At 44.9% G+C, this 19578-nt stretch overlaps 1 protein-coding gene across 3 annotated transcripts in view; it reads left to right on the top strand.

Annotated features, from left to right (window-relative positions):
* LOC126539742 (U2 small nuclear ribonucleoprotein auxiliary factor 35 kDa subunit-related protein 1-like) overlaps positions 1-19578 on the top strand; it is a 283793-nt gene that overhangs the window by 64055 nt on the left and 200160 nt on the right. For all 3 annotated transcript variants that reach the window (XM_050186590.3, XM_055075638.2, XM_055075639.2), the window contains exon 4: positions 4064-4190. In XM_050186590.3, the coding sequence (XP_050042547.1) occupies positions 4064-4190 (127 nt within the window). The remainder of the gene's footprint in view (positions 1-4063; positions 4191-19578) is intronic.

The following is a 19578-nucleotide window of genomic DNA, read 5'->3' as shown; positions in this document are numbered from 1 at the left end:
CATCAGTGAGTGGAACAAGCTGTCTCACTCTGTAATAGAATGCCAGTCCAAGGTAAAGTTTTGAGCACTATTGTCAGAAATCTGATGTACTTAATGGACTTAGCTACTGGTACCCGCTCTTTGTATTACGCTTTCCTTATTTCCTTGCATTGACTGATGTGATTTCACATTGGACGATCCTTTCCATTTTTTTTTCTTTTTGACCAAGGGTTGAGCCCATGCCACATGCTGTACGTCTATCTTTGAAAGTTGTATGCCTGTATCCCCCGTGCAATTATGCCTTCACGGCGCTGCAGGAAATGTGAATAAATAAATAAATAAATAAATAAATAAATAAATAGCAAGGACCTGTCATGTCTCTGCAGTGTAGTAATGGCTCCAGTGGAGGCAGTTTCATGTGAACAGGCCTGCAGTGCACTGCAATGGTTCGGGCACAAAAGAATACGAGGACACACCCAGCTGGTACACCAGCAGTGGAACCAGCGGAATCAGGCTTCCGCCTGATTGAGTGGGCTCGGCTAAAGAAACAATTTGTGAACACTGTGCACCGGTGTCTGCCTGGTTTTTCTTCACCCATAGGCGCTCAAGCACACTTTATGAAAGATGTGCCTCGTACTAAAGGACATCTCCTTACAAATATATTCCAGTGAAAGGTTTTTATCTGCTTTATATCAATGGAGCTATTAGTGGCCTCAGTGGCAGTGGCCATCCTTTTGATTTAGTTTTCCTGCTCCACTTCAGCTGTGCATCGTGCCCACTGGGAACAATGGCCACCATAGCATCGAGCTTTTGTATCGGCAAAATCTTGTGTTGTCCTCTGCTTGTGTTCATGCCTACCTAGCACCACCTGTCTGTCATTCTAATCTTGAGATCATGTAATGCCACTCTCCATTGTGTTCCCAATCTCAAAGGCCATATTTATTGCTAGAGTTGTACTGATATCCACCACCAGATGGCACTGCTGCTCGATCAATGACGCAGCACAAGTGTGATGCACAGTGTTGCAGTGTGCCAACGGTCAATCATATATCGACCATGCCCTTGTCTCAGGAACAGTTTTTTTAATGGTCATATCAAATGACTTTGGGTGATGGGGCCAGTCAAGGTGCTGCAGTAACGCAGCTTTATTCCCATCACATCCAACCACTTGTGTGCATAGTGAAATAAACTCTAACTAAAATAAAACGATAGATGAACAAGGGAAATACAACCGAATGAGCGATTGTAAACCTGTAACACTGAACTTTGCATGAGATACCAATGCAATGTGGTGTATAATAACAGAATACTCATAAAATAAATGAAAAGCAAATAAAAGATTGTAATAAATGGAGAGAAGAAAATATGGGCCTTTTCTGCAAAGATCTGGGATTACAAGAAGCTGGTAGATGTTATGTAGCAGGAGGTACGACAAACATGGCTTAAAAATTGTTGGACTGGAAAGGGGAAACCACGTGAGAAGTTGAGTTTACGTAAAAGTGCTGTTTATGTGGAACCAGTGCCGGAAAGAAAAAGATGGCAGTAATTAAGGGGAGTGCAAAAACAGATTTTACATGCACGTGAGTGTTGAGCACATCATATTTTATAAAGAGACAACGACACGCCAAAAAGATCCTGAAACCACACGGGGACATTGGGAGCAACTGCAGATGTACAGCCCTTCACAGGGGACGAAGATGGTGGCCAATACCTGCCAACACATACAATTTGATTGCAGAATGCCCTGTTTTTATCACTCATTTACAATTGCTGCACTGACACAATTATTTCCAATTTTTCATTTGTGTAAAGTTTAGGGCAAAACCACTTTCAAGAAAGACAGTAAGTGAGTGATATTTCGTGGCCAAATTTTTTCGACCCATCAGTTGTATGAAGCAACACATGTGGCTATGACATTAATCAATGTACAAGGGCAACCAAATCATCGACAGCCATTGCGTGAATATTTCATTAATAAACTTGGCATTCATAGCTGCTTGTCTGTGGTGAGGAACGTTGTTGCTGTGACCACAGAGCACAGTGGGCTCGTTAAGAGTGCCTGCACAGAACAAAGTCTGGGAATCTTTAATAAACAGCCAACAAAATGTTACAGTGGTAAAAGAAGAAATATATTTAGAGGATATTTATAGTAACTGTAGCAGCTGACAATATGGTAGATAGCGCACGAGATTAAGAGCATCGCCTTCTTGCAAACGCCTTCTTCGCCAGCCTGTCACATGACCTCCAGCAGCTGAAGCACCGACCCAGTAGGCAGTCGAATGATGTGACTTATGACGTGCGACGTAGACCACGTCGGAGCGATGCTGAGCCATGGTTGGGTCAAGAGGGGCGATTTCGTATGTTACTTTAGTTGCTTGACGCAAGACACATTAAGGGTCAGAGCAGCATGAAAGCAACTTCTCCAAGAGGCCCACATGTCGCGACGGTAACCAAAGGAGAACCAGTGTGCCGAATGTGTAATGTACGTCACAATGGTAGGCGTCATATAAGTGCCGCTGATTTTCCTGCGACTCCACAGGTCAATAGGCAATATGGCGCGCTTCTTGCGCTTTGGGTATGGCTTCACAGGCATACTCGGATGTGAAATTCAGATTAACAAGCAGAATGATGTCGAAAGGTAGCGTAAGGTCACGGCCAAACAAGAGGAAGAGTGGAGAGAAGCCTGCGGTATCATGGCAAAAATAATTATAGGCAAAAGTAAGGAATGGCAATGCAACGTCCCAGTTGCAATAGTCAGCAGAGACATGAGCATGTCCATACATGGACAGCATGTCAGTAAGGGTTTGGTAGAGATGCTTGGTTAGACCGTTCGTTTGTGGATGGTAAGCAGTAGCAAGTTTGTGTTTAGTCGCGCACGAGTGTAGGATGTCATTAACAACTTTAGAAAGAAAGTAGTGGCCTTGGTCGATGAGGTGCTGTTGAGGGGCATAGTGGTGAAGGATGAGGTTCTCTAGGAGGAAGTCCGTGACATCGGCTGCACAGCTTGGCGGAAGAGTAACTGGCTAGAGCTTCACACGCACAATGCGAAGACGTGGGATTGTTCCCCACCTGCGGCATGTTCTTTTTTCATCCACTTTCATTGCCACTAATTTATCACTTCTTTAATTGGGTTAGTAAGTACAAGTAATTTCCCCTATGTTGTCCTTGGTGTCATTGCTTGTTGGCATCTCATGATATGGTTATGAAATATCAGGCTCCTCGGTTGACTTCCTTTCTTCTCGTTGATTATGGTATGGTAACATGTAACTAGATCACACAAGCCACTTGGCTATTTTTCACCATTTCAATTGAAAGGGGATGCTGTTAGGAATAATTATCCACACCGTAATTGAATTTAAATGCCTTTGTTTATCTGTTGCAGGTAAAGCCTAAGGCCTGGTTCACACAGCCGTCATCCTCCCCATCCCATCACCATCACGGCATTGTCTGGGGACGGCACTTCCTTGCCATTTTCTCCCAAGAATGGGATGCCACCAACATTGCCTGATGCTCCCAACGTTGCCGGCATCCCATGTTAAAGGAGACACCGGCGAAGAAATGCTCTCTCCTGACTGAAACCAGTGCCGTGATGGCAATGGGATGAAGTGGATAACATCTGTGTGATTCCAGCCAAACGATGTATTGCTTTTACTGCATTTAAAGAAGTTTACCCAGTAGCCATCAGATTTACTTTTTGCATAGAAGTAAAGAAAGCAAGTGATGGGCTTTTTAAAAAGTTGAAGAAAATGGCAGGCAACTTTTCAGTGATACTATGGTCTCTCAGGTACATGTGCAGAAATATATTTGGCTCCGAGATTATTGACAGCGCTGTCTAGAGCATGCTAGTCTATTTGCCATATTTGAAGGGAGCTGCCCCTTGAAGTGTTCTAGAAGTTTGCGTGTCATGACACGTGGGGGACACTCAGTGTTGTCAACTGCAGTGTTGTGAAGACAACTCTGCACTTTCTGGGCATGGGAGCTGTTTGAGAGATGAAATAAAAACATCAGTGGCTCTCTCATTCAGTGCAGCATTCAGTGTTTCCCGAGCTCCTGCTGCTGCAGTAGATTTGTCTTCCTCATGCAGGCAACGGCAGCATGAGCTGTGGCTGGAACGGGAGGCGGAGGCACAGCGTGAATTCAAGCAGCGCTGCCGCCTGGAGGAGGAGCGTGAAACAGTGCTTGCGAACCGGGCTAAGGGAGCCAGAAAAGAGGTAGGTAGCCCCATTGTTTCTGCTGTTCAGTGCAAGCTTGCTCTAAGGGGCATTCTACGACAGTTTATTTATTTATTCTGTACCCTCAGCACCAGAAAGGCATTACAGTGGGGCATTGCAAACAGTATAAGACGTGTGTTCACATCAATACATAATCTGTAAGGAAGAAAATGATAACCCACTTATAACAATATTCAAGTGCCACGAAAATCCCATTGTTATAACCGATAATTGTTATGACCGGGTTGCATGAAAAAAATCAAAATGGCAGGATGGCACAGCTGTTGTGAGAAAACTATAATGGCAGGCAGGCCAGTGCCCCTCCCCACAACCTTCCTCCATCCAGCTGCTCATTGTGTTTGTTCGTTTAACTGCTTCCTGGGTGCTCTGATCGTGTGTAACAAACCGTGGCTGTCGGCGTTAAAGAATGGCACTGCTATAACAACTGCAAAAAGGGGTCATGGGTGGCAAGTGATATGTGAGCACCGCCGAGGCATTGCTTGGGTGGCACCGAAAGGGGCCTTGTAAAAATTGCGAGAAATTGCAGTCTGTCAGCTCGAGAAATCCAGAAGAGATGCTGAAGCGAGATTGCCACAAGCATCTCGCCACGTACTTCTCACTGGCTTGCACAAGAAAACCCCATCGCCATCAGCCTTGCATGCTTTACGCGAAGCTTGCTGACATCCTTCTCCAAGGCATTCAGGGGCTCCACGTAGTGCAGTGGAAGGTTCCTCGCGAAAACAAAGTCCCGGAAGGACTGAATCCTCTGCCGGGCCTCCTGTGAGGACAACGTTGAGGCAGCCTGCCCTACCACGTCATCACTGCCGTCGTCACCGTCACTATACGATGCGAGCAGTTCGTGACGATCGCCTCATCGGTTGGAAGCACTTAGTTTCCAAATCTTTAGCCATGTGCTTTCTTTTCACTGGCAACGTCGTGCATTGCCGATGATCAGCGGGCGCACCAGCCATCTTCCGCTTCGGCGGCGAGTGAAACCAACTGTTGGTCAAACGAGGCTGAGAAACCACTTGGCCAGGAACGATTTCGACGCAGCCAACAAAGACGAACTCAAACAATTAAGCTGTTTGCAGAACTGCGCTGAATGAGGAGCCATTGAGCAATCTGCGGGCAGTGCAGTTGGTGTTGTCCATTTGTGTTCGGAGGGGTGGAAGGGCGACGGGAAAGAGGTGCGCGGAGATGGCTGGAAAATGAGCATGCAGCGGCTGTTGAAGCAGTGGTCCATTGTGCAGCGGCTCGAATTTCTCGTTTTCTCTTTTCTTTTTTTCAAGGATTTTGCATTTCACTACTTTTCAGCATGGAAACCCAGCAGCCAGACTTCATCGCTATAACTGATAATGCGGCATCGGGGCATTGTAGTGAGTGGGTTAATTCACCATGGAAAACATACAAAAATTGATGGTGCAGTAGCTTCTCATTGTTATAACCGATAGTACATTGTTAAAACCGGTATTGTTATAAGTGGGTTCGACTGTATACCAGTTTAAAAGTATGTAAAGTTCTACACAGGCAATGTGTCCAGAGAAAAGAAATGGAAATTTGATCACTTCACGGGGCCAAAAATATGTAATTTGACCCAACACTAATGACATCAGCAGGCAATCTATTTTGATCTTGAATAATTTTCATAAAAAAGGCTTTCAAAGCAACGTTGTCAAGTTGTGTATGGGAGGTCTCTAACTTAAATAGCAGGTTCACTTGCATTGAGAATCGTGCTAGCTTTATTTTCTCGGAGTGTCGGCATGGATTACTTAGGTTTGACAGGTATTGCAGCATTTATGTCTTTCTGGTGCTGCACACTGGTATGCTTGAATTACGCTGATCTCTGTAGTGTATTAAGTATCAACAGGGCCACAAAAATAAACTGTTGGAAGTAGCGCCTGTCCCTGTGTGTACGTGCCTTTTTGTGTCCATATCCAGTTAGTGCTTTTTTAGTCATGCTTATGGCATACCAACATGCCCAAGCTGCCACTCTGGTAAATCAGTGACAGCACATAAGGTAATTTTTTTACTGGAAACAGTAATTTAGCAGGTCACGGTTGTTTGCGAGTTCGTTCGTAATGCACGACATCACTGAACATGATATGTGATGAAGAAAAGATATCCAATCTGGGATCATACTGGTCCCAGTTGTGCTTTCAGTGATATTCTAGCCAGTATGTCATGGCTACTGTGCGCTAGTAAACAGATAATTATAAAGCATTGCTGCTCAGTGGGCCTTGTGACATTCGGCGTACACCAGTGCCCAACTGTGCACTATCTGGATGACATGCACGCTTCGTTGGCAGATGTGGCAGCATATTCATTGCACTAGCTGCACATTATTTCTCTGAGATTCACATTTTTGTGATGCAAATGGACAAAAGCTTGTGCCAGGAGCAAAGGCCAACTTAGTAAAAGCCACTTTGTGTCATGTCTTACTGGCAGATGGTGCTACAGACAGCATACGTCCGCTGCGGCATGCAAGCTGCATGCTTCAGATGGGGGGATGAACTGGATTTTATTAGCCGAGCTGCAGCGTGCAAGCTGCATGCATCTTCAGATGCGGGAGGAATGGAACTTTATTTATTTTCACTAATGTGCGTAGCGTTTCCAGCAAGCGAACAGCTTTATCTTCAACTATCGATTCTTGCTCAGCTGACGTCATTGTCCTTACTGAAACTTGGCTTTTCGCGAAAATAAAGAACAGTGAAATATTCTACTGCGAAAGTGCTTATAACATCTACAGGTGCGACTGCGATATCCGGTCAGGAGGGGGCATTTTGATTGCCATCAAAGATAACCTAAATTCATCTGTTATTGACATTACATCACCCCTAGAATTAGTCTGTGTGCGCGTGAGCATTTCAGACCGCCCCTTTATATTCTGTGCATGTTATAGACCACCAAATTCGTCCTCTACATTTTGTGCAGATTTCCATGATGTCCTTAACAAATTGATTATTAGGTTTCCCAACTCTCCGTTATTAATTTTGGGGGACTTTAATTTCCCAGATATAATATGGGAGACTGACTGTTGTTAGGAATGGCCGTACGGGGTGGCAACGCGCCAGCTTTCAGCCCGCTGCACGTGTTCCGATCCCACCAGACGGGGCGCACTTCGGAGAACTGTGAATGGCCGGCAGCCACGTGGCGCGCGGTCAGTTCAGGGATGTGGTACTTGGCCGAGCCACCCAGGACAAAGCAGAGTTCTACGAAGCCCTCTGACGTCGGCACCGAAAGCTGGGCGGTACCGAGAACTGTGCGGCACTGAATCCTGTGTGTATGTGCGGCACGTGTATGTGAGCCCTCATCCTCCTCCAAGTCGACAGCCCTCATCCTCCAAAAAGGCGGGTCATCTTGAATGACGTCGAACTATGACGTCAAACAGAGCGCTTATAAGCAGCGATTGTCGGCTGCTAGAGGGTGCTCGTGTTGTGCTCTTCGTAGTGAGCTGAGTGCTCTTTGTCATGCTCGAAATGTAGTAGTGAGCTGTGTGCTCGTAAGCTGTTTGCTGTATGTTAGTCTTGCGGGCTCCATATGGGAGTCGCGCTAGACTGCCAATGTATCTTGCTTAAAATGTTAATATGTAAATAAATCCTGTTCACCGAGATCCTCTCTACGACCTTCAACTCCTTCAAATGGTGGCAGCGGCAAGGTCGTCCGACGACTCCTACATCTGGTTGACAGCGGTAGGGTCATCTGACAACTCTAATAACTGAATGGCAGCGGTGAGATCAGCCTACAGCTCCTAGATCGGCCTACGACTCGGAGACAGCAACGGCAGCTGACGGACGTTGGCACATGGTGACCGACCGGCATCCTGGTCAAGTAGGAGGCGACTTGAGATTGACCACCTCTTGCAACTGACTGGATACGGCGGGGAAGGACTGGTGATATGGTGCTGCTTCAGTGGGTGAGCATTTGGTTTTGGCTGTAAGATTTACCAGGCTTCAATTCACTGTGTTTTTGGATTTGATTCGCTGGGATCTTTTACTTGTGTTTTGATTTGCGTGGGTTTCGCAACAAGTATTGTGTGACAGCAGAGCCAAAGCTTAAAGTAGCGACCATGGTCCTAATGTGTTTGACAGGAGCTGACCTGTTGTGGTTGTGTGAAGAGCTCGAGGTAGACGTAGAGAAGGACTTGACAGAAGCAGAAATTCGGAAAACCATTCTCGCAAGTAGTAATGATTTGAAACTAATCGAAAACCTAGGTAACCGAATTCTAAGAAAACGACAGGAACAGGAATCAATTAAGCAAGAAGGCCAAAAGCGCAAGCGAAAACGCCAAGAGCGTTAGCGAAAACGGCAACAGGTTGAAAAAAAATATTGCAGCAGTAAAGAAACAGATACAGGATTTGCAGCAGCTAAACGCAGGAAGTCAACAGCGGCTTGAGAAATCTGTCGGCTGGACGCAGCGAAAGTGTGAGGAAGTAGATTGCAGATTTTCGTTGAAAGCCAAGAAAAGTACCTGTGAGAGTAGCAGCACGTTCACAGGTGAACTCGAAGTTCTAGCAGCTAACGATGCCTTAGTGGCAACAGAGGCCGTTAAAGGCCAGAGTGAGAGCCACGAGGTGCTGTGCCAACAGAGGACTGTAGAGACAGCTAGGCCAGCTGCGAACAAATTGGCACAGTTACCGCGCGTGTGCGTCGCGTCTCATGGTAGCGAGGTCGTTAGCGATGTACAGAATACTACGGACTTGACAGATGCGAGCACCCATGTCAGGTCAGATCTGCGTGCCGAAGTGATATGCGAGCTGGACGATGCAGTTGAGAATAGTTCTCGAGGTGGCGAGCTCTGTAGCTCACGAGAGAGAAACTGCATGGTTCAGGGATCGGTGCGGCTCTCCGCCAGTCTAGGTAGCCTAGAGATGGATGATTCAGTCAGTAATCATTCGGACTGTGCGCGTGAGACAGCGATCGATACCGACGGGCTGTGTTCGATGCACAGCGGGAGCTGGGCAATGCAGTAGAGGGCAGTTCGCAAGAGTGCGAGTTGCATAACTCGAGTAAAGCCTGCTGCATTGTGCCAGAGTCGGTTGAGCTGTCTGCCAGTCGAGGCAAAGATAGAGTCGATTTAAATGATAATCACTCAGACTGTGCGGGTAAGAGACCGATCCGGGCCGACGAGATGTGTACCGGCCAGCACGAGGCGCGAGATGACGGCATGAAAGAGAGTTTGAGGAAAAAGCGCCGCAGAAAGAAGCGCCGAAAGGATCGGAATGCGGTGGCTAATGTAGCGAAGCCAAAGACGGCGACAGGCGCGAAAAGGCAGGGCGCGGAGAAAAGACAGGTGTGGTCGTCACGGACGATGTTGACGCATCAAACACGTTCGAGCCACCGGTCAAAGGGGGACCGAGAAGCATGTTCTGCACGGACGCGGACAAAGGGTACAGGGCAGTTAAATTCCTCGTCGTTCTGTCGTTCTCTTTGAAGCTCAGTGTGCAGTACAAAGAAGCGCAAGGTGGCAAGCCGAGACCAGGTGGGGAGTAGCGACACGGTCAATCGAGTTCATGTTGAAAGCGGGGCGCCAGGACGCAAATTGGCAGGGGACTTTAACATCCTGGGGGAGCTGATAGTGAGTCAGCCCTTTTGTTGTTCCTCGGCAGCCAGAATAGCTTTCGGACCGCGACCACCTCGGGCATGGCTCAAAAGTGAGTCAGTTGTAACCATTTGAAACGGGGGGGAAGCCAAGAGAGCTTCCGTAGAAGTGAAACGTGTTTTATTTTTTGAGCATCGGATAATTTTCGCGATTTAAGTTTCTTTCAATATGTAAAAGTATGAGCTTTGTTTGTGTTTTGTTAGAGAAGCTCCGAGGTTTGAAAGAGGTGTTTTATGTAAACATATAGTTTCGCAAGGTGTTCATTAATGAATAGATAGGCCTTCTTTTTTGTGTGTGTGAGTAACATGAAGGTCAAGGTTATCGTTGAGAGGCCTATCATAACGCGCGTGTGTTTTAGTTAACCTTCTTTTATTTATAAGCGTTTTTTTATTTTTGAAGGTTAAGCTCGTAGGTACTTAGTAAGTGCACGATTTGCACTGAGAAGAGCTCTTAAGTCCATTAGCGCGTGTCCTGTGTGGACGGAAGGAAGCAGATTTATGACTGGGTTGCTCGTGTGTGTTGAGGGCAGCCGTATTCTGACTTCTCTAGTACGCATGCGTAGAGCTAGTTATTAGAAGACACATTTGTTCGAAGGTTCCTCTGTGATGCGTAAGTTACGCAAGTTTGGTTGTTTGTTTAAGGAACGTGTCCTTGTGGACTAAAGGAACAAATGTGAGTCAGCGTGATGAAAACTTTGTTGAATGCAAGCACGTGTTCGGAATAGGGACCACGAAGCTAGCGCGATTGTGATTGCGTACCTGTGGAGTTGGCCAGACTGTTCAGTGGCAACAGTACGTGAGATAAGTATGCCACTGTGATAGGGTAAGAACAGGCTGTTCGTGAAGTTAGGCTGCTTATGTTTGGGTATTGGTGTTTGAGAGCCTTCGGTTTAATTCTGTGTAAACCTTTACTCTTGTGCAGCACGACAGTCAGGTTTGGTCGAACTGAAAGGGGAACGTGAACGCTCGCTTTGGCGGCACGAAATTTTGGGGCAAGATTTGGGATTCCCAGTTGAGTGACTTGCATTGAAATTGTGATAGGAAGCCTGGTAGGTTAACAGCTAATTCCGGGCGTTTCAACGCTGAGTGGTGTTGTGTTGCCGGGTCGACTCTTCTGTGCCAGTTGTTGTAAGATGGTTGAAGGCATTCCAAGTACGCAGGGGCTGCAGAGAGCAAAGCCATCGTCTTGCTCGCCAGCCATTCTCTTCCTGCCCAGCGGTTGCCAGCACTGGCCAGGCGAGATTTTCCGGGCCATGGAGGAGCTGTTAGGAATGGCCGTACGGGGTGGCAACGCGCCAGCTTTCAGCCCGCTGCACGTGTTCCAATCCCACCAGACGGGACGCACTTCGGAGAACTGCAAATGGCCGGCAGCCACGTGGCGCGCGGTCAGCTCAGGGATGTGGTACTTGGCCGAGCCACCCAGGACAAAGCAGAGTTCTACGAAGCTCTCTGACGTCGGCACCGAAAGCTGGGCGGTACCGAGAACTGTGCGGCACTGAATGCTTTGCGGCACTGAATCCTGTGTGTATGTGCGGCACGTGTATGTGAGCCCTCATCCTCCTCCAAGTCGACAGCCCTCATCCTCCAAAAAGGCGGGTCATCTTGAATGACGTCGAACTATGACGTCAAACAGAGCGCTTATAAGCAGCGATTGTCGGCTGCTAGAGGGTGCTCGTGTTGTGCTCTTCGTAGTGAGCTGAGTGCTCTTTGTCATGCTCGAAATGTAGTAGTGAGCTGTGTGCTCGTAAGCTGTTTGCTGTATGTTAGTCTTGCGGGCTCCATATGGGAGTCGCGCTAGACTGCCAATGTATCTTGCTTAAAATGTTAATATGTCAATAAATCCTGTTCACCGAGATCCTCTCTACGACCTTCAACTCCTTCAAATGGTGGCAGCGGCAAGGTCGTCCGACGACTCCTACATCTGGTTGACAGCGGTAGGATCGTGTGACAACTCTAATACTGTGTTAATTTTAAATGTACTTCAGCCGAGTCCATTGAATTCTTAAATTTGTGCTTTGACTTCAACTTAACACATCTGGTCCACAAACCAACCCGAGTCACTCCAACATCTTCGAACACACTTGATCTAGTGCTGTCTACTACCCCCGACCTAGTTTCCTCCTTAACTTATCTTCCTGAGATAAATGATCATTCATTGCTGCAGTTTGATTTAAAAACACGCTTTTCTTACACAAAGAAGGTTAAGACAATTCGCGATTATTCCATAGCTGATATTCCCACAATCACGCAAGAAATGGAGCATTTTATGGATGCAGTCATGCCCGATTTCGACCAACGAACATTTGAAGAAAACTGGTTCCTTTATAAGTGCAAGCTGTTATTCCTAATTCGAAAATATGTTCTTCAACGAAAAGCACACTGTAATCTCCAGTCGCCTTGGTTTACGGCCGCCTTGCGCCATCTTCGGAACAAGAAAAAACGGTTATTTCGTTCCGCAAAAAACTCTAACAACCCGGTTCATTGGTCCGAATATCACCGCATCAACGACGAATATTGTAGTGCCATTTCCCAAGCTAAGCAAACCTATTTCAACATTACATTACCATCATACTTACATGTCAACCCACGTAAATTCTGGAATGTTGTTCATGGTAATACACCAGCCACAATACAATTGTCCCAGTCTAACACCCCTGTTCAAAGTGATCAGTGTTGCACAATTTTTAATAATATCTTTGCTTCCTTTTTTCATGACGCTGCACCTATGCTTTTGCCACCTTCAACGAAAGTTTGATACCCCAATGGATTCAATTCTTATAGACTGGGTGGGCATTAGAAAACTAATCGGTAATTTGGAAATATCTTCGTCGGCGGATTCAGATGAAATTAATTCAGAAATACTCAGGTGTACCAAACTGTATTCATCAATTATTCTGTCTAGCATATTTCAACAATCATTACACTGCTCATCACTACCAAGTGACTGGAAGGTGGGGAAGGTGGTTCCTGTTCACAAATCAGGTAACACACATTGTCCCGAAAACTACCGTCCCATATCACTAACCAGCATTCCCTGTAAGATTCTGGAGCACATAATATATTTCCACATAGTTGATTTTCTTGAGACGAAATCTTTTTTTAACAACAGTCAGCATGGCTTTAGGAAATCCTTCTCCTGCGAAACGCAACTAGCTTGCTTTACTAACGACCTCTTTTCTAACACCGACATAGGATTTGACACCGATTGCATCTTTATCGATTTTGCTAAAGCCTTCGATACCGTATCCCATAACCTACTAATCTATAAATTTAGTCTTCTTAACATTGACCCGCTATTACTGGACTGGATTAAAAACTTTCTTGCTAATAGAACACAATATGTAATCGCGAGCAATTTGTCGTCTGCGCCCCTCGCGGTAACGTCAGGAGTGCCGCAAGGGTCGGTTCTCGGTCCTCTACTTTTTCTAATCTATATTAATGATCTTGCTTCCTGTGTGAAATTTTCAACTGTTAGGCTTTTTGCTGATGACTGCGTTATATATCATAAAATTACTGACCTCAATGATTCTCGTAAACTTCAAGACGACATTAATAACATTCTGTTATGGTGTAACAAGTGGTCTATGAAGCTTAACTTAAGCAAATGTAAATGCATGCGGGTATCACAGCGTACCAATACTACTAATCTGCATACATATTTCCTAAATAATAGCCCTCTCTCAGTTGTCTCGTCGTACTAATACCTTGGACTAAACATCACCAGCAATCTTTCCTGGCACATGCATGTCGACATTATATGTAGCAATGCCAATCGCATGTTGGGCTATTTGTGCCGAAACTTCTCATCCGCACCATCGTCACTGAAACTAACTCTCCACAAAACATTAGTTCGCTCCAAACTAGAATACGCATGCGCCATTTGGGACCCGGCTAACATTACACTCATAAACAGCATAGAAGCCATTCAATATCGTGCAGCGCGCTTCATGTTATCAAACTACTCCCGACATGCTAGCGTTACCTTAATGAAGACAACACTTAACTTGCCAGAACTTTCTTTCCGTCGTAGATGCTTCCGCCTTTCGCTATTCCATAAAATCTACCACCACAACCCTTTGTTGAAAGAACAGCTTATCACCCAACCGTCATACATATAGTCTCGCTCTGATCACAGTTTCAAAGTTGGTGTGCCGTCTTCACGTACTAAACTTTGTAGTAATGCATTCATCCCTAGCACAAGCAAAGATTGGAACCACCTTCCCGCCACCGTTGCTGCCATCCTGGATACCGACACCTTCAAAACCAGCATTCATGAAAAGCCACGTTAAATATGTCTCTGTATATTGCACAAATGTTTTGTTATGTTCACTCACTCCTTTCTGTAATGCCTTCGGGCCTTGAAAGTATCTTAAATAAATAAATAAATATTAGCCGAGGTAAGGTAAATGCAAGAAATATGTGATGAGCACTTGGATCCGTAGTTATAATGCTAGTGTGGATTCATAGATAAACAACACTAAGTGACACATATACCGTATTTCCTAGTGTATAACTCATTTTTATTTTTTTTTATCGGTGCGTTTTATATAACGGTGCAACTTATATACTTTTTTTTTCTTTTGGAAAAAGCTCCTGTCAAAATTGTATTGGATGCTATGGCCACGCAAAGTGTGCTGGGTTGACCTCCTCTGTCAGTTGGTACGCGTTGTGCGTGCTATGGAGGTACCGGATTCTTCTCGTGATCGAGTTGTCGAGCACCGTGTGAGAAGGCCGGAGCAGCAACGCAAGCAACGGCAGGCCGAGCGCGAGTTGACCGACTCTGAAGTCGTCGCATCTGCAGATCGCTTTCAAGATACGGTACGCGTTGCTGCGCAAACTACGCTGTTGCTACCAGAGTACAAGCCACCCGCCTCCCACTCGCGCTGCCTTACCGCTTTCCTCCTTTGTGTGAAATTCGGCTCACTTGCACATACAGCATGTGGGGACGATGTTATCACCCTTGGATGTTGTGCGGAACATCGGGGTGGCTATTGCGATGGAAATTCGCCTGGAGTGTCCATTTCATTGCTATCGCAATTCTGTAGGAATGGCACCGATACACTTGTGCGTGACCTGCGTTCACGAAGTTCAACGTCACTGTATATTTTTTTAATCACTTATCTAATGAACAGGTACGTCTTATACACCCACCGGTGCGACTTATATAAGTTTTTTTTTCCGGAAATACTGCCGTCTTAAGGGGGGTGCAACTTATACAAACTTGCGACTTATAGACCAGAAAATACGTTGGAAATTAGAAAAAAAGGCTATAAGACTTTTTTATGTTATGCAGGCAGGAGTCACCTTCTTTTTTGCATTACATTTCAGCATAAAATGTGACTCGTGAGTATTTAATGAAGACTGTATCATTACGGTGCAAAGGAGAAACAGAAAACACATGGAACTGGACACATGCTCTACTCCAACTAAAAATTTTATTTCGAATGACTTGGCTGTGAAGTGCTCACTGCGCATCAGGCGCACAGGGTACACACCATCACCCATAAAGATTGCACGATTCAGTCAATTCACTTGTCTACATGGTACCTTGTCCAGTCTCTCTCTCTGTCCTTTCTCTCTCCGACCTTCGTGCTGCAATGCACCGTATTTATTCGATTATAAGGCAGTCATTAATAAAGGGGAAAATCAGTCTGTGTCCAGACCAGGACGAATTTTTCTTCAACTGCGAGGCGTTTTCTTTCGAAGAACCCCCATGGGTTTCCTTTGTAGCAATTTGCTATGTTTGGGTCGATGTCTCATTTTCCCTTTATTAATTACTTCACCGTGCGGGTTTCTGCAGAACTATTATGTCATAAGACGGTCATAACTACAAGGCGAGGGTGCAGTTGGGGGAGCACCCCCCTTCCCCAACCCAAAAAATACTTATGCATGCACACTAATATAACGTGATACAGAGTAGCTAATGGATTATTCAGACTTGACGGGGATTTCCCAGAATACTGAATTACTAAAACAGCGAAAACGCAAAATGGCAACCATGAAATAAAGGGGAAGGAAGTTTCTACACTCGGTGTGTGGGTTATATGCGAATTTAGCCTTTAGGTGTGGTTTCACGACATCATGGGGTGCGCTGCCATGAAGCCACACCTAAAGGCAAAATTTGACAATGGGGCTAACTTCGAGGCGAAGGATTTTGGGATTTTGGCCTTATGTTTGAATCAATATGGTACAGAAAGCCTTGGTGTCGGTTGGTTTGCATTCTTCAGGTGTTACTCTAGTTCTCTGAATGTCTTCAATGAGTACCAGTGGTCGTGCACACTTATCAAGACCACATAGGACTTTTAAGAGGCGGAGGTTCCTAATTGCTATTTGCAGAAATTGGGTCAAGGCATTCAATTAGCTGCTGGAGTCTTGCCATTTGTATCTCCCTAATGTCCTATTATGGAAATGGTTTCCTGAGTTTGCTTGGATATAAAGCAGTGGTTGTGAGGCAAACATGAGATAATTGGTAGGGCCCTGATCAATCCCTTCAGGATATTTTTGGTACATCAGTATTACATGAGCTAACCAAAGATTAACACAGGGAGAAGGTGGGAGATAGAAATTCAAGACGAGCAAAACGAGAACAAGGTGAAAGCAGGAGCCAAACGTTTCGACAAATGGACTTGTCTTCTTCAAGGCGACGTTTGCTTTCCTCGCCACAGTATATATCGCGGGGTTCTTCTAAAAGGGAAAGGGCTTAAGGCGGGTGGGTGCGGCATTGAGCGAATGTGTGTTAGTGAAGAGGGTGTAGAATTGAGAATAAAGGAGTACTGTGCACAAGGCCAGTGGCCCGGCTGTCTGCCAATCACGCGTCAACAGCCGGGTGTCAGCCGGCGTGTCAGCGGCGTGCACAGCACCTCACCTGTTTTGCTGGTGGTCTCAGAAAGTGATGACAGAAGGAGCGGCAGGGAACCGGTGCTCGTGAAAAAAAAAAAAAAAAATATACATACTGAAATGGAATAAAAAAATAAATAAAAGGAAGAAAACCGGAAAGGAAAGAAAGGAATAAAAGACACTAAGCAACCAAACTAAGTGTTTATCATACCTTGCTGGTGAAGCAGTGCACTGACGTGGACTTAGTGAAGACACACAAGAAAAGACAACACTCGCTGCACTCGCAACTGTTTTATATCAGAACACATACTGCATATTTTTATACCTGCACACCCTCAGGCGCCAAAGAAAATCAAGGCAAGAATAAAGACATTTTTGAAAAATCATTTGCCTGCGCATACTCGGGCGTCAAAGATATGGCACCTATCTATCATAGTGCGCAATCCTATCGTATTTGTTGCACCCCTAACAAACATTTTTATTACACAATTCTTTTCTTCCTTTAGTGTACTTCCAAAAAGGCAACCTCACCATGGCTTAGATGTACAGATGGCTGACTGATACAACCCTCTCCCCTCTTGTGAATGTGAAAGGCTTCGATTGTTTCCCTGGTCAGCTGATCCTTATGGTGTGATAAAACTGTAGTGTCATTGTAAAGGGGCCAGCACCCATTAATGTGGGAATGAGTGTTTCCCCCCAGTGACCTTTTGTGCTCCACAAGTCTTGTGTTTACATAATGACCCGTTTGGCCGATGTATACTTTTCCACGCCATATGGGCAAACAGTAGATAACGGATGATCTGCACTCGACAATTTTTTCCTTATGCTTGACCGTACACTTATGACCATTTGCTTTTATTTTTGTTGAAAAACTATGATCCAGTCCGGCACATATTTTTCCGAGTTTGTTAGGTGCTGAAAAACAACTCGTAGACCATATCTGCCACCTACGTTTTTTAAGTTATGCGCAATTTTGTGTGCATATGGTATTGACACAATTTTCTTGCTGTCAGTCTCTTTTCTGTTACGCTCTTTCTGATAGCCATTGCGCACATAACGAATCAACTTGTAGGCTGATGTACATAGTACATGTCTTTCGTATCCTGCATTCTTTAGTCTGATAACTTGTTCGCTTAATGTTCCTTTTATTTTTTCTGGGCAAGACTTAGTTAAGGCCACCCGCAGGCACGAGAAAGCTATGCCGCTTTTTACGTCTTTTGAGTGTCCCGAATTGTAGCTAAGCAAGGGTTTTTTTGATCGTGGATTGTCGTGGTGAGCCATGGTGAGGTTGCCTTTTTGGGAGTGCACTAAAGGAAGAAAATAAAAGTGTTTGTTAGGGGTGCAACAGATACGATAGCATTGCACACCATGATAGATAGGTGCCATATCTTTGACGCCCGAGTATGCACGGGCAAATGATTTTTAAAAAATGCCTTTAATCTTGCCTTAATTTTTTTTGACGTCTGAGGGTGTGCAGGTATATAAATATGAAGTAAGTGTTCTGAAATTAAGTAGTTGCGAGTGCAGTGAGTATCGTCTTTTCTTGTGTGTCTTCACTGCGTCCGTGTCAGTGCGCTGCTTCACCAGCAAGGTATGATGATTACTCGCCAACTAGCCCAACTTTCCACATTACTAAACTAAGTGTTGTTGCCTGTAGCTTGAAATTTAGCATAGCAAATAGTTTGTAAAGCTCTCTTTGAAACGTTTATGCCTATTGGTTGCAATGTCTTGAACTTATGGATAGGGTATGATTCTCTGTATTTTCTTTGTTGTTCAGAACAGAAATTTGACTGTAAGATGTACAGATTCAGTCCATCAAAGTTATGACCTGGTTGGTTGTAATGTTGAAAACTAAGCATTAAGCGTTACAGAAAGACAGGGCCAGTATTATTTATGTATTTGTTAAATACACATTGCAAGCTCTTTGTAGGGAGCTTGCAAGCAGACGGTGGTGGCACTCTGTTAAGTTTGCTGTTACAAATAACGGTAAGGGAGATTAGCATGGCATGCTACAAACGAAGCTTTATGGCCAAATTTTGTAATAAATGTGCTAATAATTGGCATATTTACATCCTGAAAAGCATGGTTATGTGAATCTTGTTGCTGTAATTGCCAATAAGAACTGTAAACAACTGTGTTGGTGTCTTTTCAGCAGAAGCCTGCTTGGCTGCATTCAGTTGCTTACAGCTTGATCTCTTCATTGAATGAGTAAGGGTGGATGTTCACATAGCAATTTATTGTAGGCTGATTACCTATGTTAATCTGAGTGCAAACAAAAATGGGTATTTCAATATGTGGTTATGTATCCTAGTGTGAGGAATTAAAATCTTTATATAGTTGCATCAATGGGAGTGTGGACAAAAAGAAAAATTGTTAATTGCCTGGATAACTGGCATGGAGCCCTTTGGAATATTTCAGAGGTCAGGGAAGAAAATTAAGCTTGGTTTCTTACCTGTTCTTTCTGTCGTCTCTTACAAGCAAACAAATATCGCAGATGGATGTTGTCTGCAAAAGTCTTCAAACATTAAGCTTAATTCATAGAGTGTGGCCGGTGCTTTTACTTGTCTGCTACAGCTGTCATATATAATTTGCATGATCATATTGCCACATTGTAGTGATAGTGAGGCACGAGACAGTGGCACAACTGTTTATTGGGCCAACCCAGCAAAGCACAACGATATTAGTGAGCACAGTTGTTGGTCGTCCAAATGTGACCATACATTCCAGCATAATCTCTGGTGCTTGTGTACTTTCCAGAATGTACACAACAATTCGCGTTGTGCATGCAATCTAATTAGACAAGATTCTTTCACTGAGTGACTATGTTTGAGAAAGTTTCTTTACATAGAGATGCGCCTTGTGCGAAGCAAAAACGTGCTTGGCAGGTGAAGAACGGTCACTGGGAAAAGAGAAACAATGTGTGTGTGTCAATGTAACTCATGAGACTTGGTTG

The sequence above is a fragment of the Dermacentor andersoni genome, chromosome 2 (genome assembly GCF_023375885.2).
Source record: "Dermacentor andersoni chromosome 2, qqDerAnde1_hic_scaffold, whole genome shotgun sequence".
Taxonomy (NCBI): domain Eukaryota; kingdom Metazoa; phylum Arthropoda; class Arachnida; order Ixodida; family Ixodidae; genus Dermacentor; species Dermacentor andersoni.
Note: the sequence above shows the minus strand (reverse complement) of the source record. Positions and strands in the feature narration are given on the sequence as shown.